The sequence below is a fragment of the Talpa occidentalis genome, unplaced genomic scaffold, assembly GCF_014898055.3.
Source record: "Talpa occidentalis isolate TD23 unplaced genomic scaffold, MPIMG_talOcc4v2.1 talOcc4.10, whole genome shotgun sequence".
Classification (NCBI taxonomy): domain Eukaryota; kingdom Metazoa; phylum Chordata; class Mammalia; order Eulipotyphla; family Talpidae; genus Talpa; species Talpa occidentalis.
Window position 1 is genome coordinate 28,461,579 of NW_023600993.1, and position 21,131 is coordinate 28,482,709.

At 46.3% G+C, this 21,131-nt stretch overlaps 2 protein-coding genes and 2 non-coding genes across 4 annotated transcripts; all 4 read left to right on the top strand.

Annotated features, from left to right (window-relative positions):
• The first annotated feature begins 2,088 nt into the window (after positions 1-2,088).
• LOC119258271 (caspase-14-like) lies at positions 2,089-13,973 on the top strand. Its single transcript, XM_037526712.2, has 7 exons — positions 2,089-2,567; positions 4,252-4,304; positions 5,878-6,027; positions 8,756-8,981; positions 9,665-9,781; positions 10,621-10,730; positions 11,933-13,973. Exons 1-7 carry the CDS (start codon positions 2,222-2,224, stop codon positions 12,032-12,034), a joined length of 1,104 nt encoding a protein of 367 aa, XP_037382609.1. The 5' UTR covers positions 2,089-2,221; the 3' UTR covers positions 12,035-13,973.
• Positions 13,974-15,964: 1,991 nt separating this feature from the next.
• Positions 15,965-20,275, top strand: RPSA (ribosomal protein SA). The gene is made up of 7 exons (XM_037526722.2): positions 15,965-16,023; positions 16,749-16,915; positions 17,632-17,750; positions 18,515-18,760; positions 19,448-19,576; positions 19,665-19,830; positions 20,089-20,275. The coding sequence occupies exons 2-7, from the start codon at positions 16,783-16,785 to the stop codon at positions 20,181-20,183; spliced, it is 888 nt and encodes a 295-aa protein (XP_037382619.1). The 5' UTR covers positions 15,965-16,023; positions 16,749-16,782; the 3' UTR covers positions 20,184-20,275.
• Positions 17,415-17,565, top strand: LOC119237748 (small nucleolar RNA SNORA62/SNORA6 family). Its single transcript, XR_005123394.1, has one exon. It is a non-coding gene; the product is annotated as a small nucleolar RNA SNORA62/SNORA6 family (small nucleolar RNA).
• LOC119237747 (small nucleolar RNA SNORA62/SNORA6 family) lies at positions 18,818-18,965 on the top strand. Its single transcript, XR_005123393.1, has one exon. It is a non-coding gene; the product is annotated as a small nucleolar RNA SNORA62/SNORA6 family (small nucleolar RNA).
• Positions 20,276-21,131: the final 856 nt, after the last annotated feature.

A 21,131-nucleotide genomic window follows, 5' to 3' on the forward strand; every position in this document is an offset into this window, starting at 1 on the left:
CAGCCCACCACTGCCAGCTCAGGGTTGATGAGGCATCTGTGGCATTGCCACGTGTGCAGCCATCCCAGGCCGGGTGGGTTCCTTATTGTTTCTCACAGGTGAAAAGAAAATTTTGGAGCCTTTGGTATTATTTTACAGGCTTTGAATGCTGAATCAGGTAACCAGGCACAGGCAGACCAGCAAGCAGGGAGACAGTCAGGCAAGGCATGGGGCTGGGAGGCTCTAGAGGCAAGTGAGCCCCCCCAGCCCCCTCGATCTGTGTGCTCTCTTGGTCTCCATCTCCTCTGCCCTCTTATCGCTCACCTCCTGGGCCCAGGTGTCTACAATCACAGGTGCCTGTGCCCCGTACACACACTTCTCAGCCCGGGCCACCAGGCCACCTAGGAGTGCAAGCCTGCAGGTGCTAGCCACAGAGGCTAGCAGCAGGAGGGGGGAAAAAGCCTGAACCTCCATTTTCCCTACACTAAAGCATCTCCATTCTTGGACTGCCAGTACGGAACTGGCTGTATCAGTGCCAGGAAATAGAAAAGGGGAAAGAACTGCATCTCCCACCCCTTACTCCCTTCTTTGAACAGTTTTGGGAGAAAAAGGCAACTATCTCCAAGCCATACATCTTTGTGCAGGTCAAGTTTTACAAAAGTTCAAGCACAAGCAATGGGGGTCTAATTCTTCAAATTCCTGCTAGTGGAAATGAAGCATGCCTTCCAGGCGGCCCCCTAGGATGGGAGTGAGGTGGAAGGGTATTACGGGGTCCCTAGGTTGCCTCAGGTCTTCTTTCCCCTTCCCCTTCTCTGTCACTTAACTCAGGAAAGACCAAAGCTACACTAAAAGGTGGAAAGTTTGAAAAGGTATAAAAGTATTTCTTATTTGGCAAATTAATAATTGCAGATAAAACTTCCTATTTCTTTGAATTGTTTCCTCCCAGAGAAATGAGGACCCTGAGATTCTTCACCAGCTGTTTCAAAGTAATTTTGATGCAAACCACAGTTAAATGAGTCAGTTCCTGAGGGCCCAGTCAAGCCTAGGAACCCAGAAATGACCCTGGGTAGGGTTTGCAAATCTGAGCTCTGCTCACAGAGGCAATGACAATTCCATTCCCTATCCCCCATTTAGCAATGTGCATTTCTAACTTCTGGCTGACATCAAATTCTCAAACCTCAGCTTTTGTCATGCTGTAGGGTAAGGAAAAAGTATCAGGCTTTTCTGCCCTCCCGCCATTAGGATAGATGAGGGAACCCTGTGGTCCTGAATGCATGCCTGATGGCGGGCACCTGAAGTGGGTACACCAGGGCTGAGAGACTGAGTTCATAAGGGCGGCGTCACGGGACGCCAGCAGAAGCCAAGAACAAACGGAAACAGGAGAGCAAAGAAGCAGAGAGAACACGAGAGAAGGCCAGAGAGCCCAGATAGAGTGAGGACTTGTTGGGAGGACTGCCAGCCTCCCGGCCCCCCAGCACCCCTGCCTGCCATATGCCTGGTAAATCTAAAAGACCTGCAAAAGCCACTGAGGACTCTGACTCCTCCTTTACCCGGTCTGCTGGATCAGAAAACCTGCTCAGTGCCCTGTTCCTGCCCTTACACATGCCCTCCAAAAAATCTGGCTTTAAACAATAGCCTCTAGATGTTATTTCAGTTTCCAATTTCTTCCACCCTCTAGGGAACCACTAGTTCAGGTAGCTGATAAACACGCTGGAGTCCTAAGATCGGTTGAAAGCCACCGTTTTCAAACTTGGCTGCACAGTGGCGTCATCTGAAGAGTTTTAAAAACCCCGGGTCCCGGGCTTCTCCCCCCACCCCCGAGTTCTAATGTAATCTTCCTAGATGGTGATCTGGGCAACTCCTCAGGCGATTCCAACCCGCAGCCCTGTTAGAGAACCAAGGACGACCCCTGCAGGTCCCAAAGCACCACTCAGCTCTCCCAGCCTGGGCTCCAAGGGTTAATCCAGGGCACGCAGGTCCAGGCCGCCGCGAGCGCCCGGCGGGGCTCGGCGGGGCTCGGCGGGGCTCGGCGGGGGCGGGGAGGGGCGGGGCGCGGCCTCGGCGGGCGCGGGCGGGAGCCTCCTGCCTCCGCGGCCTGCAGTCCCGGCTCCTGCCGCCGAGCGGAAACGCCTCCCGCCTCCCGCTTGCAAAACAAAGAGAAGCGGGAGGCGTGCGCGGCGCTCGAGGTGAGCTCTCCACGGGGCAGCCCCGCGGGTCCCGGTGCCGCCCGCCTCCTTGGGTGATGATGGAGGAGAGCCCCGGGAGCGGCCCGCGCTGGGGGTCCAATGGCCACCGGGCGCCTCAGGCCCTGGAGGAGCTGCAGAGCCGCTTGCTGGAGATCCTGGCCGTGCTGACCCCCCGGGAGCTGCGCAACTTCCGCGACCTCCTCAAGACCGTGGACGAGCTGCCGCGCGTGAGCCAGCTGCAGCTGGAGCTGGAGGGCGGCACCGCGTCGGGGCTGGCGCATCTCGTGGCCAAGCACTACTACCTGCCCGCCGCGCCCCGCGTCGTCGCCCAGGTGCTGGGGCGGCTGCGCCGCGCCGACCTGCTGCACCGCTGGCTGAGCGACCCTGCAGCCGAGCGCGCCGGTGAGCGCGGGGACCCCGCGGCTGGGGGTCCCGCCCCGGCCCTGGGGAGCGCGGAGGTGGGGCTCCGCTGCCCCGGGGGTCTTCGGGCGGGTGGGGAAGGTGGCTCGCTGCCCGGGGAGCGGCGGGGGCTGGACCCGACGCGGAGGGCTGAAGACGGGGGTTCGGGCGTCGCGGGACCCCAGTGCAGACGAACTGGCGGTGGGCGGTGATCGGGCGGGAAAGTCACCGTTCCCATCACGACATCAGGGTGTCTAGTCCATCTCGGCCTACCAGCGCGTTTTGGGGTGAGCTCAGATTAATGTTGCAGGCCTGAGCTGCACTTTTATTTTAGAAAGTACCTCCGAGTGGTTATGATGGAGGAGATTTTGTGATGCCGCCGTGAGAAACTGAGTTGGACTCCTCGCTGCCACAGCTCCGGGGGTGGGGTGGGGTGGGGGTGGGGTGTCATTTTCTTGCACAGGATCAGACCGTTTGCCATAAATGTGGGAAGGTGTGGCTTATGACCGAGAAATGCAGTGGGTAACAGTTGAGGTTAAGGATCTTCTCTCCTTCAAATTGTATGTGTGTGTGTGTGTGTGTGTGTGTGTGTGTGTGTGTGTAAGAGAGAGAGAGAGAGAAGAAGCAGATGCAAGAAGGCATTGCCATAGGTACTAAAATGTGCTCTTGGTCATCTCTGCCCTCAGCATGCTTATTATCTGGTTGAGTTACAGGTAGTTATCCTTGTTCTTTCTTCTTTTTTTTTTTCACTTTTAAAAAAGATTTATTTATTTATTTATGCATACAAGAACTGGGGTACAGGCCAGAGGTGTGTGTGGGGGGAGTGAGAGGATTCACCAGACACAGTGTGGGGAACAAGAACAGCAGATCTACTGAAATACACTGCTGAGGGGAGCAGTGGAGGAGACAGGAAAAGTCAACTACTGCCCTGTGAGCTGCCTCCCTGGCTGGAAATGGAACTGGTGCTGCAGAGGCTGCTGGTAGATTCACAGTGCTGGCTTCAACCCTTTGCAGCACCAGGGAGGCCCCTCTTTTTTTTTTTTTAAAAATTTGAGATGAATAACAACTGTAATTACCCACAGGGCCTGCAGGCAGACTACTGTCCTTGGCCCCAGGGAGTCTGTCTTTCTTCCTTTATCCTAATGCCTGGGGCTTAGTTGTTCCTCTATCACTTTTGGTATTACCCCATTAAACTGGGGTTTTCCTGCTGTTGACTTTTTTTTTTCTTGTTATTTCCCCCCCCCCAGAAACATCAAAACTACACAATATCATGTCTATTGCACTGTAAGCCCCCATAAATATTTGAATTGAATACTAAAAGTTTATGTTACATAAAAAAATAAAATATGGCCTGGTTCTTTTACTTCTTTCCTTTTATTGAAAACTTGGTCTACTCTTCACGGGGTGCTTGTGTAGCAATGGCAATTCGTCCTTGTCTTTTTTCTCTCTGGCTTAGCTCTTTCTCTGCCCTGGACCTGACATGGTTTAAGGGAGTTCTGTTAGGTTTCCATCCTCATGGGTTTGTGAAGGGGGGATCCCAAAACATAAGAGGCAACTGAATTCCTTGGGAGGCGCTTCCTGTTAACTGGAAGGACAGCAGATCTTGATAAAAAAGAGGGAAAAAAAGAAAAATATATATATAAACCTCTTTTTCTGTTTTATTCTCTTTTCATGAAAATTTATTCAGAGATTCCAAGAAAGATTCAAAAGAGAAGCTATGAGTGCATGGATGGCGAACTGGTAAATATCTTGTTTCTTACTTCAGCACTATACACAGATTAGTAGGCTAGCATTTAGCCACCATTCTGGTAAAAGAATAAAATCTAAATCTAGCCAACTGAAACCACTTTACATGCAGTAAACAATGGAGGCAGGCTCTGTAACTATCTCCAAATCAAGGAAAGTGAGGCACTCACTGGTGGTATGACCTTGGGCAGTACATGCATTGCTGGTTGCAAGATATTTTTACAGTTTTATTATGGACATTTTAAACTAAAGTAGAATTAGAAAATCACTCTCCCAACTCCAGGCCAATAACACTGGGCTTCTATATACAGCGTTATATGAGGATCTGGTGTCTTCTGCTCTCTACTCCTAGTCATTTTAAAATCAAAATAGCCTATCACTTTCACCTGTAAATACTTTTTTTTTTTTTTTAAAGATTTATTTATTTATTTATACAAGAACCAGGGTGCAGGCCAGATTCGCGGGAGGGTGAGAGGATTCACCAGAGACAGAGTGGGGAACACAGCAGGCAGACTGATGAAATACACTGCTGAGGGGAGCAGCGGGCGATGCAGATGAGGTCTGCCAGGCCATGTGGGATTCTCCCCGGCCAGCCGGAATCGAACCAGTGCTGCAGAGGCTGCAGACAGCTTCACAGTGCTGCACTCAACCGCCTGTGCCACCAGGGGAGGCCCTCACCTGTAAATACTTTTGTATGTATCTCTGAGAAAGATTTTTTTCCAAAACAACCATAGTACCATTACTACTTAAAAACAAACATGCAATTAGCATTCAGATTTCTTCCACTGTTCCTATGTCTGTTCCAGTTGTTTTGTTTGAATCAGCTACCCAGTTGCATTTCATTGACTTGTCTCTTAAGACTTAATTTATGATATTTCTTTCATCTTTAACCTTTTTTTCTTATTCATTGAAACCAGGGGATCCATAGAATGTCCCACATTTGGGATTTTGATGGCTATAGCCCCTTGTTGATTGCTACTTTCCTCTGCCATATTTCCTTTACCTGGGAGTTATGGTTATAGTCAGCTTTGTCTAAAAGTGCATATTAGTCCTAGTCTCAGAAAGGTATTTGTTTTTGTTTTTTCTGTTTGTTTTTTTTTAAAGGTTTATTTATTTATGCATGCAAGAGCTGGGGTACAGGCCAGAGATGCGGGGATTGGGAGGATTCACCAGAGACAGAATGGGGAACAGAATAGGCAGACTGACTGAAATACACTGCTGAGGGGAGCAGCGGGCGAGACAGGAGAGGTCTGCCTTGCCATGTGGGTTTCTCTCTGGCTGGCTGGGGATTGAACTCGTGCTGCAGAGGCTGCGGATTGCTTCATAGTGCAGTGCTTAACCCCTTGCTCCACCAGGCAGACCCTCAGAAAGGTATTTGAAAGAGTTGTAAGTCGAGTCGTTTCCCTGTTCTCCAGGACTGATGAGAGACCATCAGTGTGAGCTCCTGGTCTGAGCTCAGAAACCTCACCGTTAATCCCAGAAAAAACTAGTTGTTTCATATACATGTACTATTGGCTCTCCGAAGGGTTTGGCTTAAGTACTGTTGTGTGACTTTCCTTGCAAACAGGACTGCTATGACCTGAGCGGTGGGCGGAAAGCTTTCCTCATGTGTGTGAAGAAAAACAGGCCTGGGGCTCAGCAGGACATCAACCTGATGAAGGAGTGGCTTGGCCAGTGCCAGTTCGAACAGACATCCTGCATTGATCCTGATAAAAGGGTAACAAATTTTTTTTTTTTTTTTTAATAGAGGCATGTTTTCTTTCTTTCTTTCTTTCTTTCTTTGTTTTGTTTATACATGCACTGGGTACAGTCAGAAGCGCAGGAGGGTGAGAGAATTCACCAGAGCCAGAGCGGGGAGCAGAACAGGCAGAAGGACCGAAGTACACTGCTGAGGGGAGCAGCGGGCGGCAGGAGAGGTCTGCGCGCCATGCGGGACCCTCCTCCGGTGGCCGGGAAGCAGCCGGGGATCGAACCGGCGCCGCAGAGGCCGCGGGCAGCTTCACAACCCAGCGCTCAACCGCTGCGCCACCGGGGAGGCCCAAAAGGGTAACAAATTAATACCCAAAGTGATAAATTGTAGCTTGTATTATATAGCTTTTTTTTTTTTTAAGAAAAAAAACCCAAAAAACTGGGTTTTAGTACCTAGGGACTACTAGGATCTACTGAGCCATGGTGTGTATGTCCTGGTGAAATTCTTCCTTAGCTTACCTGTTCCATGCAAATACTTTTTTTTTAAGATTTATTTATTTGTGCATACAGTAGCTGGGGTACAGGCCAGAGATATAGGGGGTGAGAGGATTCACCAGAGATAGAGTGGGGAACAGAACAGGCAGACTGACTGAAATACACTGCTGAGGGGATCAGCGGGTGAGTCAGGAGAGGTCTGCTGCGCCATGTGGGTTGCTCCCTAGCCAGCTGGGGATCGAACTCATGCTGCAGAAGTTGCAGACTGCTTCATAGTGCAGTGCTTAACCCCTTGTGCCACCAGGGAGGCTCCATGCAAATACTTTTGTGATCTTAAGCATAAGATTGTTTTTCCTTTGCTAAAAAATAAGTATATAAGACCAGCTTCCCTTCCAGACAAGCAGGGTCCTCTTGGGCTTCAGTCAAGGAGAGGGGTGTGCAGTTGAAGAGAAAGAGGGAACCTAAAAAGGTGTCCTAAGCAAGGTAAGCCAGGAGGCCCAAGAACAAGCTGTGAGTCCAGAAAGGGCAAGGTCCAGAGCATCTGGGAGATGGGAAACAGCTTTGAGATCAGCAGACAGCCCGGCCAGAGGGATTCCAGAAGCATTGGAACCAAGGGGCTTTGAAAAGTCTTTGTGGTACTTGGAATCCTGTGTAGGGTGGATTGAGGAGACAAAGCCTGGGACAGATGTCTGTGGTGACTTAACTAGATGACACAGAAAAAGGAAAGAAGAGGGTGATGAGTGGGAACTCTATTTTCATCTCTCTGATCCTAGCTAAAATGCTTGGCCTAGCCCTGCCCTTGTTTGGGAATAATAACATAGGAAAGCCCTTCATAGATACTAAGGGCAACACTAATGAGTGCCCAGGAGCAGAAGTGCTCTGAGTGCAGCCTGCACTGCAGAACTGGAATCCTGTCTTACTAGTTGTGTTACCTTGAATCGAATTCTCAACAGAGGGTGATTTTGGCCCCCTGAGCACATCTGGCCGTGTCAGAGACATTTTTGGGTGTCACACCTGAGAGGGTGCTGCTTGGCATCAAGCAGCATCATGATGCTGCTGAGCACCCTGCATTGCCCAGTACAGGCCCCCATAGCAAAGAATTCTCCAATCCTGCATGTCAGTAGTATAATCATTTTAGAAACCTAACCTTAAACTAATTGACTACTTATTTCTAAAATAGGGGGTGGTGGGCCTCCCTGGTGGCACAAGGGGTTGCAAGCACAGCACTGTGAAGCTATCCGCAGCCATTGCAGCATGAGTTCGATCCCTGGCCAGGGAGCTACCCACATGGTGCAGCAGACCTCTCCTGTCTCACCCGCTGCTCCCCTCAGCAGTGTATTTCAGTCAGTCTGCCTGTTCTGTTCCCCACTCTGTCTCTGCTGAATCCTCTCATCCCTTGCTCCTCTGGCCTGTATCCCAGTTTTTGTATGCATAAATAAAAAAAATCTTTAAAAAAAATAAAATGGGGGGTGGTGACAGTACTTATAGGGCCGTGGTGAGGATGAAATGAGCTTTTATGTGTAAAAGTTCTTGGGCTAGTAGCTGATTTGTAGTAAGCACTCAATAAAGTTTGATTTTTTAAAAAAATTATTTGTTTGATTGTGAAAAACAGACTCCTTCATTTCCCCCAGGGATTATATGCCAGATAAGCGTGGAATGTAGATCTTGGTAAGGTAATCTTGTGTCTAGTCAACTGGCTCTTCTCTAGTTTGAAGTTTTTTGTTGATTATTCAGTGTCTCTAAATAGCCATCTATAAATAAAGAACTTTGTCTCCTTGTTTCCAATACGCTATTGAAGTGCTGGGATGTCTTTTGGGGGTAGCATGAGCGGAGCAGAGCCCGGGCAGTCCCGCCTCTCTGTAGTGAGCCTGATTATGATGACACCTGACGGGGCCAGGAGGGGTGTACATTGTGTTAATTCCTGCATTCTCCTCCATCTCTAGCTTACTGAGGACATTCACTTTATGAAATAATTTCTATGTATTAAAATAAATGTTAGAAAATGTAAGTACATTCGTCCTTGGGATAGGGATATTCCAGAATTCTGTTGAATTTTGTGGTAGAGATTCAGAAATTCCCCAATTTTCTCAAATACGAGCCAGGAAATCAGACCAGTTCTGAGAGCAACTGAAAGGGAAGTGGCAGTGTTGACCCAGAGTCTGAGACGTAGGTTCCTTTACATTTGCTAGTAATGGGGCCATCTCAGGCATTTCTGATATTTTCCTACCTCTAGTTCTTTTTAACATTATCCTATTTTACAGGAGTTACTTGGACAAATAACATCATTTCGTGATGGTCTAAATGAAAATAAAGGTGAAATTGGCTGTTGCCTTGTTACTCTTATGTCCCATGGAGAAAAAGGCTTTATTAAAATGAAAGATGGTGAAAAAGTCAGTTTGGAAGACATTTTTGAGATGTTTAACAATAAAAATTGTCCGGCACTTCAAGAGAAACCAAAAATCTTTATAATCCAGGCATGCAGAGGAGGTAAGAGATTTCTCTGTAATAAACTTGTTTCTAGGAAATTCCCACATTGATTGAGAAAAATAAGTTGATATATTTATTTATTTATACAAGAACCGGGGTACAAGCCAGATGCATGGGAGGGTGAGAGGATTCACCAGAGGCAGAGTGGGAAACAGAACAGGCAGACTGATGAAATATACTGCTGAGGGGAGCAGCGGGTGCGACAGGAGAGGTCTGCCTCACCATCCCTCACCGGCAAGTGGGGATCGTATTCGCGCTGCAGAGGCTGCAGACAGCTTCACAGTGCTGCGCTCAGCCGCCTGTGCCACCAGGGGAGGCCTGATATATTTATTTTAAATTAGAGCACCTTAGCTGTTGTAATCTTAAGAAATTCAGCTGGGACAAAAAGATGGAAGGAAAACTTCCCTGTGCTAGGATAGTTAAGTTACGCTGAGGAAGGTCCAAATCATTAACTTCAGAAGGTAAATCAGGGACCCTCAAGTGCTAAGAGGCAGGTGTGCACTTTCCAATGGCTGTACACCATCCATGTGATTTCCACATGTCTTAAACCTGACTAAAACCTGACTTAGGTTGCTCTTTTGGCTGTATCTCTTGTGGAGATACAAGCTTCCTATGACACCTCTTAAGGGCTACCAGAATCAGTGGTACATTATTGTATTTGTATTTTCATTCCTCAAAAACAGACAAAAGAGATAGTGGTGTGGAAACGGATGATGAGCCCTTAGACACTGATGACATATCTGAGAAGGGGAGGCTGCCTACGTTCAGCGACTATTTTATCATCTATCCCACCCAGCCAGGTAAGACAGGAGAGCAGATGACATGAGATACACATTCTTCTAAGGGTTTAGGTTATTCTAGATGATTTAAAAGTTCTGTTAAGAAAATTATTTGTGCCTGCAAATCAATGTATATAAGGAGAAATTATCATTAACACACCCATGTTTCTTCAATAAATATTTCTAGTTTTTAATGGCAGCTTGGCATCTCATTCTTTATTTCTTCCAAGAAGACAGAGACTAACCTCTTAGCAAAGTATCACATAATAAATATGATCATTGACTCTCACACGAAAAAGATGGCTTAAAAGTTCACTCAGGCATTTGCTATCTGTGAGGCCTTCAGTGCTTTTTAGCCTCTCTATATGTCAATTTCTGCATTTAAAACCAGAATGATAAAATTTAGGATGTTATATATTAATTAAATTATGTAATACAGACGTGCTCATCATAATAACTGGGATAGTAAATATGAAACAATTGCTGCCATTATTACTAGTATATGTGCTATAACATTATTACCATTACAATTACCAGTACCATAGTTAAGTTCAAAAAGAGTCTTGTATGCTGACGGAGTGGACTTGATTCATTTATGAGGGGAAACAGTAATATGCAGGGAAGATAGAAGTAAACAGTCAAGGGCATTTATTTAGGTGCTTTTACCTGTCTTCAAAAGGATTAATTAATTGGTTGTGTACGTGTCTGTGATGGCCTTAGACACCCTCCTGCCAGTGCGAGAGTGTTTTTGTATTCTCTCTTTTAAAGCCATTTTCTAAGATTTAACTATGAGCAAAAGGAAACATTGGGCACACATAAGGAAGAAAAATAGGTGAAATGTTTTTGTTTTCCTTTGGTAGATCATGTGGCTTTACGGCACCCCAGCACTGGGTCTGTGATGATTGAAGCAATGACTGAAGTTTATAAGAAGTATGGAAATAAGTGGCACATTGCTGACTTTTTCACAAGAGTGAGTAAACTCCAAGTGAGCAGGGGCTCCATTCATGCTAAAGCTAATGCACCTGATGCGAGTGTTTTCAAAGATTAACTTTCACCAGGGGAACACTGCGCTAAAATGTCCCGTGAGAATTGTGGGCTGATCATAAGTGACAGCTCTATCAACATTTATTGCATTGCTCGCTCTGCCAGTCACTGTTCCCTGCACTGTACAGATATTCATTCATTTAAAGCTCCATCACCCAGCAGGTAGGTTCTGGGGTTCACATCCCTGTTAGAGCAGGAGAGCTGGTAGGTGGCGGAGTTGGCATTCCTGCCCAGACAGAGAGCTTCGAGAGTTCATGCCCTCACCACAATTATTTATAAGCTACTTCTCGCCTCCCAAGGAATGGTAATTTGCTATTTCCTTAAAAAAAAAAAAAATGTTAATACCTTGTGATGCTTAACAGCTCTCAGAACTTTCACCTCAGTAGAGGTAACCTTTGGTGGGGGTGAGGGGGTGTTACAGGGAGGGAATGTAGACAGTTTTGACCGTCATCCCAGCCAAATTCTCAAAAATCTTTTCCTGCTGAACTTCTCTCTTCAAGAAAAAGTTTATCAGTTTCTCAGAAGTTTGTAATAATAAAGACAATTTAACCAGCTGCAATTAGAAATCCATCTTAGCTAATGCTAAGTGAAAACTTGTTTTGCTAACCTGAAATTCAGGAGGTCTTCACTGAACACCCGTCATTTGTAAAACTTGCAGAATAGATGCTGGAAAAAGAGGTCCAAAAATGAGCATGAAAGGGCCTTTGAAGGCACGTTCAGCTAGTGAGATAGTGGGGGACTGCTGTGCGCACCCCCAGTCCTGAAAGGGCAGAGCTGTGGGATGCTTGGGAAGCCAACCCTACCATTTTATCAAAGCCCAGAAAGGGTTCCTGTTTGGCCTAATATTACTCAGGGGCAAGTGCAAACTAAACCCAGGTCTGTGGACTCCTGAAGCCAGGGCACCTTCATCCCACAGCGCTTGTATTCCAAGCCCGTAGTGGTGCATGCTCTTGGCTTTTTGTTTGTTCGTTTGGTATGTATTATTTATTTATTTATTCTGGAGGGGCGTGCACTTTAGAATGATGTTTTCAGTACTTGAATTCTGCTGTCTCATTCTGTGGGGCTCATTGAGAGCCTTTTGCTAAGGTCTTCACATTCTTCTGTGTGGTTTGTGCTTTTATTTTACAGGTGAATAACAGAGTGGTGCACACTGTGTATCATCTACATGAGAAGCCAGTAAAAGTATCACTTGTCATGGAATCAACTTTAACTAAATCTGTGTACTTCTGATACCCGGAAGGTTGAAAAATATGGGCTGCTTTATAATAGACTTTGTGAAGCTGGAAGATGGAGCTGATAGAGATGGTTTTGTATTATTTCTGTCACTAGTTGTGTTTTTCCAATTTGTTTTGGGAGTGTATATATATATATACATAGTCATTTTTCTAAGATTTATAATGTCTACTTGATACTTATAACTAATTTGACTTCTTTTGAAAGATGATTTTTTTCTGAAAATTGTTCTTCCTGAACCATTAACAGAACACAGACAGCGCCACTTGCACACATGTTTATCCTGTACTTTTCTTGATTATACCCCACCGTCTCCCACTCTGTTTGGTACTGGTGTTAAGCCTTATTTTGTTGGCTTAGTATTCAAGAACTGTCTTGACAATGATCTTTTCCTGTTTCACCACTGCAGCCAGACTGATCTTCTTTTTGACTGTGTAAGCCACCCCAGAGTCTTACCTGAGTTTCTGTGCTTGTACTTACACCCTTGATGCCTTATGTTTTCACCTTCCTCCCATTTCCCAGCTTCCTCCTTACCATTCCAGTACCTTTGAGCCACTGGCTTCTGTGCTGGAAACTATGTTCCATCCCTTATGAGTAAGACCTTTCTGTCCTTCAGAGTTCCATTCAATTGACATTTGCACAGAAAAGCTTTCCATATCCTCTTGCTAGTGTTCAGAGACCCTATGCATTTTAATTGGTAGCATTTAGCACTACTGTACTTAAATGACTGTATAGAGACTGTTTAATCTCTCTCTCTCCAGTTCAAGTGTAAGCTCCAAGAGGCAGAGGCCACATGTCTTGTTCACTGCTGTAGTCCAGCTCCCATCTGTGTCTTCAGACACAGAGAAACCTTGTGATGAATGTTCAGCAAGTGATCCTGTCTTTTCATTATTTTATCCATTCCTCAGACCTCTGTATATATCTAGACACCTGCTAATCATTCCTACCTTCTTGGATGTCCCACGTACACTTTAACTCAATAAGTTGCAAGTTAACCTGAGTTTCCCCTAAATCTTTTCATAAAATCCATCCCATGGTTAATAATCCTTTATTATGAGTTCCCACTGCCTACAGAATATACCCACATTCTCTTTTTGGAGAATAGTCCAAATTCTTGCCAGGCATTCACCTATACTACCTGCATAACTGCCTCTTTATCCTGGGTCTTGGCCACATCAGATGATGTCCCTTCCTTCAAGAATCACCTCCTAGAATCAGGCAGTGGATCAGTGAATGTTGAAAGAATGTGGCTGTGGTACATTGTTCACTCTGTCCTTTCTGCCTGAAGCACCCTTTGTTCTTACCCTGTGCTTCCTCTATGCCACACACTCTTCAGGGTGCAGCTTGGGTCCCATCCCACAAGGAAGACACCCTGTATGCAAACCACCGATTTTAGAGGAATCAACTGTGGACAGATTGTGAATTTTAATTCTAATTGTGTTCTAATTTTTCTGTGTAACTTTGCCTGTGTAATTCTTTTTTTTTTTTTTTTTTTTTTTTTTTTGCCTGTGTAATTCTAACCTATGTTTCCCACCTGTATAAAAGGAGCTTTGGCTCTGCTGACTGTCAGAACTCATCCTGCTGGACTTCAGTGAACATTGACTTCCTAGTGAATTTGCTTATGAGCATCCTATAGATGTGGCTGTTCCTGAACCAATGGGTTCAAGCTGGCAGTTGCATAAGGCTACTGGGCCTGTGTGAAAATGCAGGTGTTTGGTGAGAATGCTGTAAAGATTGAGGCCACATTGACTGAAGCAGCCTTCTGTCTCTAGGCCTGTCTTCATATCAGGGATAATTGTGTCCTTTTTGTGACATCTTAAAATATATGTGATTTAATTTTTAAATCTTTGAGTTCTGATACCTGATATGTAAGGTTTTTTATTATTAAAATATCTGCTTGTTTAATAAAATATACATGAGCCTTTTCTGTTCATTTGCATCCAAGAGATTTCTAAGCACAGGGACTGGTTTCAGGGTAACAGCAGTAGCTGAAATATTAACAGCTCTTATTTCCTGGGATGGTTAAATAACTTGTTCAGAGTCACAGTCTTCTTATGCTGAAGTTGGGATTCCAATGTATGAATTAATAGAAGGCACAAAGTGTCAATAATGGAGCAAAGTTATAAGACAAAATAGTTTCATGAATAGGAGAGGCCATACCTTTTAACTGAGGAAATGAGAGCTTTGGGACAAAAAAGGGAAAAGTTATTTTGGAATATTTCTCAGGCCACTGCAGGTAAGCTCCTTATAGGACAACACATCAGACAGTGAAGAGGAGCCACAAGGAAGTCTGGCTAGGAAGGGAGGCAGAAAGGTACCCAAGATGAATGCATGCTTGTGCGCATATTCTGTTTCAATCAAAACAGAGGCTTTCCTAGGCACCCAATGCCATGGAAAGCGTGCCCGCCCCCCCCTAAAACTTAGTCCCTAGGTATTGTATATTTGAAAAAAAAATTTTTTTAAGCCCAGTTTTATTTTTTAAATGTAAATCCCAGACGTCAGAATTTGCAAAAGGAAGGTTCTGGGGCTTTTATCTCAAGTGGACATGAATAAAGCAGAAATTTGTGCAGAGGCTCAGCAGGCTTTGACAAGAACCTCTTGGGCCAAAGCTCCTCACCCTGGTTTACCTCGACTACAGTTTGGTTTTCATTTTTAGACTTTTCTCAATTCATTTTCTCAACAAGGATTTTCATCATGCAGCTGAGTTGGGAGGACAAAGTTATTTTGTGGGGGGATATCTTACTATTTTGTGGAGAAACAAACGCCTAAACATAATTACAATTATTGTTATTAATGAAAAGTATTCTTCAGATTCCACGGTGGGCAGAGGAAGGAGCTACCATGGTTGGGGCTTGTCCCCGAAGACCCTTCCACAGAGAAGTGCTGCTGTGATAGAAAGTGCCATAAAAACAAGTCATTGTTTTCATGCAACTTTTTTTTTTTTTAAAGATTTATTTTTATTTATTTATTTATGCAAGCACTGGGTACAGTCAGAAGCGCGGGAGGGTGAGAGAATTCACCAGAGCCAGAGCGGGGAGCAGAGCAGGCAGAAGGACCGAAGTACACTGCTGAGGGGAGCAGCGGGCGGCAGGAGAGGTCTGCGCGCCATGTGGGACCCTCCTCCGGTGGCCGGGGAGCAGCCGGGGATTGAACCGGCGCTGCAGAGGCTGCGGGCAGCTTCACAACCCAGCGTTCAACTGCTGCGCCACCGGGGAGGCCCTCATGCAACTTTTTTAAAAAATCGAATATCCTTGATTTGATGTTGGCTAGTTTAGAATTATGCAGAGGGCTTCAATTTATTATTATTTTTTAAATCGCCCTGGTTCAATTTTTCTTAATGACTGTATAGTATTATGCTGGGCTAAATATTTCCTATTGATGGATAACACAATTTTTCTTCAACAACAAAAATTCTTTCAAATATAGCATCTGTGCAGCCTTGTCCTGTTGATTTTCCCGGGAAGAATTCCTGCAGGTGGGCTGAGGAACTACCAAACTGCCCTCCAAGAAATGAAAAAAATTTCTGCAGCTCTGGTTTATCACTTGGGCTGGTGGAGCGCGACGCTCCCTCCCACGTTCCGCAGACGCGGCTTGGGCTAGGGACCCGCTCGAGTCCACGGGTGCACAGGGCTGGGAAACCGCTCCAGCGGCGCGAGGCTGGCTGGCTGCGGGCCCCACGCCCCGCACTGGAGCGACAGCAGCAGCCGCCGCGTGGCCCGGAAGGGCCCCCAAAAGCCCCTAAACCGGAAGCTGCCTCGCTCGAACTGGGCTCCGCCTACCGCTGTGGCCCCCTCGTCTGCGCCGGCGCCGCAGGCCCGCCCTTCCGGAAGGAACAGGCCCGCCCCGCCCCGCTCCCCTCCGGATCCGCCCTTCTTCCACCCGCCTTTCGTTTTCATTGGCTGGCGGTGGGGTATATAAGAACGTCACTTCCGCCCTCCGCTCCTTTCCGCGCTGCCCAGAGAGGGGTCCATACGGCGTTGTTCTGGGTGAGTCCGCTGCGGTGGCTTCTGCGCCCCCAGGGCCGCCAGAAAGCGCTCCTTGCTCAAGTGAGGACTTCGAGAACCGAGGATGAAGAGCCGTAGATGGAGCGAAGCTGTCCCCGCCGGCTGGGGCCTCCCGCCGGCCCGCACGTGGCCCAGCGCGGGCCGCGGCTCCCACAATGCCCCGGGAGGTCGCGCCGGAACGGAGGCCGGGGCCGGGGCCGGGGCCGGGGGTGGGGGTCGGGGGAGTCGGGGGGAGTCGGGGTCCCGGCTGCGGGCCCCGCAGAGGACCAGGCGCCACTTGGTTTTCCCCGTTCCGGTTAAGGGTTTGAGGAAAACAGTGACCGAAGGGAGAAGTTATTCCGTAGCCCCCACTTACCTGCTTGGAAGTGAAGTTGCTCTCCTGTCCGCTGTCTTGGCTCAATTTATGCATGTTCTGGTTTGCTCATCCATCGCTGTTGCTGTTGTGCATCTTAAGTGTTAAGTCTCTGCACGATTTTCGTTTATTTAGCGAGGGGTTTAGCTCATTTGCGCACACTTGGATCATTTGCTGTCCCTTGCTAAGTGTGTCGTCCTGCCCGAGTGAGCTCAGTGCCCGACACAGAAGGTAGTAGTTCTTACTTGAACTTTGATGAGAAGTTGCTTGCCTCCATTCGTTATAATGCACCTGTTCCCCCTGCCTCATATATGTCACTGGAATGAAAAGGACTAGATCGGCTATTGCTTTTCAGGTTCCCGTCGTAACTTAAAGGGGAAACTTTCACAATGTCCGGAGCCCTCGATGTCCTGCAAATGAAGGAGGAGGATGTCCTCAAATTCCTTGCAGCAGGAACCCACTTAGGTGGCACCAATCTTGACTTCCAGATGGAACAGTACATCTACAAAAGGAAAAGTGATGGTCAGTGAGTACTTCATTTTTGCCATTCTAGTTGTATTCGTAAGGCAAAATTTGGTGGTAGTGTGCTTAACGCTGGGAGAACTAATGCTGGATTGTCTTGCAGTTTCCCTAATAAGTAATGAAACCAGATTTCAGGGTTGGAAGTAAGCTTAGAATCTAAGGACTTAGTGTTCTGGTTTTTGGAAGGAAAGATGGACAAGTGGCAGTTACTATGTTACGGAATTTGGGTTGGGTTGTGAGGGAAGCTCAGTTTCTGATTGCTTATCTTTCATGGGTACTGATTTTTCATGGGTACTGATACAGGTTTGCTGTGAAGAAAGAGTAGGAGATGGGAGTAAACAATTTGATATAGATAAGGGAGGATAGACTGTGACAAGGATATGGAAGGTATTAAGAATGGCAAGAGGCCAGGAAAATGGGTAGGAATTGTGGGAATCCAAATGGGGGCCTGATAGTTGATTCTGTGAAAAAGAAGATAAGTTTTGCCTACAGAGTCAAAGCTGCACACTATTAAAGCTCAGGTTGGAGGCCAGTTTTGGCCAGTGAGCTCCTGAGTGTCGGAAGTGTGCTACATTAACTGCAGGATTTTCGCTGACACCAGTAGAGCTTGCCTCTATGACTGGCGTTTGATAGTACTCACTGCCACATTCAGCTTTGTAGAATGGTGTCCATTTCCAATACTAGGTCAAATGTTTAAGCCTTATACTGTCACCTAGGCATCTATATCATAAATTTGAAGAGAACCTGGGAGAAGCTCCTGCTGGCAGCTCGTGCCATTGTTGCCATTGAAAATCCGGCTGATGTCAGTGTCATATCGTCCAGGAACACTGGCCAGGTTTGTAGAACAATACACTTAGTTTTTATTATAAATAATAAAGCTTGTTAAATATTTTGGTGTATATAGGAAAGTACAAGAAAACAAAAACTAGTCCATAATTTCATTGTTCAGAAATCTTGAATTGCCAGTCTTTGGCATTTTCAGCATATATATCATGTAGCACCTGATGGTATAACTTAAATTTTCTATGTGTTTTCTTGTGTCACCAAATACCAAGAAATGTTCCTGTTAAAAAACATGCGCCTCATATTTTTCTGTAGCCAAGATTTTTCATATTTCAAATGAAAGTGCTCACTGGGTACTAGGTGCTGTTCATTGTCAAGCTGCTTTAATTTTCACAACCCTGTGAAAGACTGGGAGGCATGTGGGTAACTTTGACAAGGCACTCACCTGCTTGGTACTTGGACCTGGGCAGTGTGGATCTGGAGCCTCCAAAAACGAGAAAGCCAGGGAGGGGGCCACTGACGCCAGAGTCTGTCAAGGAGTAGGCATAGCCCATGGGAAGAGAGCCTGTGGTTGGGGATCATGCTTACTGTGTTTCTTAGCTCTAGTTTAAATAATTTCCAGGGAAGACATAGAATTACTGGGTGGTTACAAGTGTTTAATTTGGTGCTTTCGTTTTTGAAAAAGGAATATTTAAGGGTTTCAACCCGATAGGCTACTTGGTGTGAACACATACCTGGGATTCAGCACATTTACACAAGTGGAGTTGCTGTGACTCTACCTCTGGAGAGTAGCTGACTTTTCTGTTCATTCTCCAGCGAGCTGTGCTAAAGTTTGCTGCTGCCACTGGAGCCACTCCTATTGCTGGCCGCTTCACTCCTGGAACCTTCACTAACCAGATCCAGGCAGCTTTCCGGGAGCCAAGACTTTTGGTGGTTACCGATCCCAGGGCTGACCACCAGCCTCTCACAGAGGCATCCTACGTTAACCTGCCTACCATTGCTCTGTGTAACACAGACTCTCCTCTGCGCTATGTGGACATTGCCATCCCCTGCAACAATAAGGTAACAGTTTTATGCTCCTGAGCTTGAGAATCTGCTCTAGAAACAATTGGGCATTCCTCTGCACATTGTTAGAGCTTGGAGTTGAGGCCACTGGCCGATGAACTCACAAGTGTAGGTAGTGTGCTACACGAGGGGCAAGTTTTTTACTAACGCCACAAGGGTCTTGGCCCAATGAGTGGAGGTTTTGATAATCCTTGCTACAAGTACAATTCTAATGTATGAGAACTTTTAAGTAGTGATGAAATCTTTTGAAGAATAGCTTGTGTTTTCTGCTCTTCATATTTCTTGGCTCTGTATGGGCCTCAGGCACCACTTGACCTTTCTGTTTTCAGACTAACTTGATCCTGCTTTAACAGCCTGAAAAGGTGGGTTGCATATGGTTCAAATTGATCTAGCTTATCACTGGTCTCAAAACCCTGATTCCACAAAAGAATCACCCCTAAGGAGCTTGTTTAAATACCAGCATCCCTGCACTAATTCAGGGATATCATTTCATTGCCTTTTGTGATGGTGTCTTGACAATTTTTTTTTTAAATCGTTATGGTTCAAGTGTACAATCAAAGTTGAGAATCAGACTTAGTCTTCCTTGGTACCAGGTACTTGGATGATAAGGGCGCAGGTTAGACATGGGGAGGTGCTGTTTGGGGCTGGCTAGTGTCCCATGTTAATAACCTGGCCCTCTTGCAGGGAGCTCACTCAGTGGGTCTCATGTGGTGGATGCTGGCCCGGGAAGTTCTGCGCATGCGTGGCACCATCTCCCGTGAACACCCTTGGGAGGTCATGCCTGATCTCTACTTCTACAGGGATCCTGAAGAGGTGAGCTTCCTCTACAAAGGCTTGTGATCACATAAGCAAACTGGTCTGTAAATTTGTCAATCCTTATAAACATTTTCTTTCTTACTAGATTGAAAAGGAAGAGCAGGCTGCTGCTGAAAAGGCTGTGACCAAGGAGGAATTTCAGGGCGAATGGACGGCTCCAGCTCCTGAGTTTACTGCTACTCAGCCTGAAGTGGCAGACTGGTCTGAAGGCGTGCAGGTGCCCTCTGTACCTATCCAGCAGTTCCCTACTGGTAAGTATCATGATAAAAGTAAGTGGTTGGCAGTTTGGAACTTAGTCTCCATGCTTGTATGTGGCAGCCTTAAAGGGTTTCCAGCCCAGGGGGCTGTCGTTTGGCTTGTTAGTTTATAAATCATTTGCTTTTGAAATGTCCTGATCTTGGTTGTTGTCCTTTTAGATGTGTTTCTAATGGAAAGGTGGTAGGGATGGGGTGACAGATAGACTAGTTTGGGAATGGAGCTTAAGGTTTTTTTTTGTGTTTTCTTAACAGAAGACTGGAGCGCCCAGCCTGCCACTGAAGACTGGTCTGCAGCTCCCACTGCTCAAGCCACTGAGTGGGTGGGAACAACCACTGAGTGGTCTTAAGCTGTTCTTCCAGAGACTTGAACAGAAAGTGGAAATAAGGTTAATGGAAAATAAACAGTTTGTAAAAGTTGTGTCTATTTCAGTTTATTCTAGATCTGAAAATAAATGTAATATGTACACACAGAAAGTAACCCTAGAAATATTTTTCCAAGGCCCATTAGTATCTGCATTGGTAAGTTCTATAATTTCAGATTTGAGTCTATTTCGCTTAAGTTTGCCAGTTGTGTGGCCATTGCATGAGTAAATCTTATGGCAGCTACAGATCTGCTTTGGAAAAAGATAGGTTGTAGTTTTTCCTGGAGGAGCCAAGGCCTTCCCCGTTTTTGTCTTCAGGTCTGTGAGGGGTGTACAAGAAGCAGTGTTTCGTGCTGTGTTAACAGTGCTGTTTGCCATTTTATATGCATTTTATATGCATCAAACTCTTCCCTGAGATGATTTCACAATAACGGCCTACTGAAAAAGAATGCAGCAATTGTGAGTGGATCTGTTTTGAGGAACCTGAATGGTTTATATTCCTACCTTACTCCCTTTGGAAATGTACAAAATGCCCATGTGACCACATTCCCTTGGCCCATTTCTGGGGTGCTAAGGTTGTGAGGGCACTCCCACAGCTCAAACATCCTCATGGTTAATATCGTAAAAACCCTGTCATCCCTGGTTTGACACCACCTGGAGACTCAGACATTGCCTAGCCCATCTTCATGAACCTAACGCCCTTTCCCCACTCCCACTTCTAGGATCCCACCGAGACCTTGCTGCCTTCCCCTTTACCCTTTGCTGTGGTATTATCCTTTGACAAGGATGCTCTGTTGGAAACCAGATCCACTTTCATGAGTTTGGCTTGCCCAGGCTCTCAATTGCCCCGGGTTAGCTGCTGTTTTGTCCCAAGCAGGGCAGCTACCCTGAGGACACCCAACTGGGCCCAGGGCAGCACAGCCAGCACCCTTG

Coding starts and splice junctions, on each gene's coding strand:
- RPSA (XM_037526722.2), top strand. CDS start 16,783: ATGTCCGGAGCCCTCGATGTCCTGCAAATGAAGGAGGAGGATGTCCTC. Junction 19,577..19,664: donor TCTACAGGGATCCTGAAGAG/GTGAGCTTCCTC, acceptor CTTTCTTACTAG/ATTGAAAAGGAAGAGCAGGC. Junction 19,831..20,088: donor TATCCAGCAGTTCCCTACTG/GTAAGTATCATG, acceptor TTTTCTTAACAG/AAGACTGGAGCGCCCAGCCT.
- LOC119258271 (XM_037526712.2), top strand. CDS start 2,222: ATGATGGAGGAGAGCCCCGGGAGCGGCCCGCGCTGGGGGTCCAATGGC. Junction 4,305..5,877: donor AGTGCATGGATGGCGAACTG/GTAAATATCTTG, acceptor CCTTGCAAACAG/GACTGCTATGACCTGAGCGG. Junction 8,982..9,664: donor AATCCAGGCATGCAGAGGAG/GTAAGAGATTTC, acceptor CCTCAAAAACAG/ACAAAAGAGATAGTGGTGTG.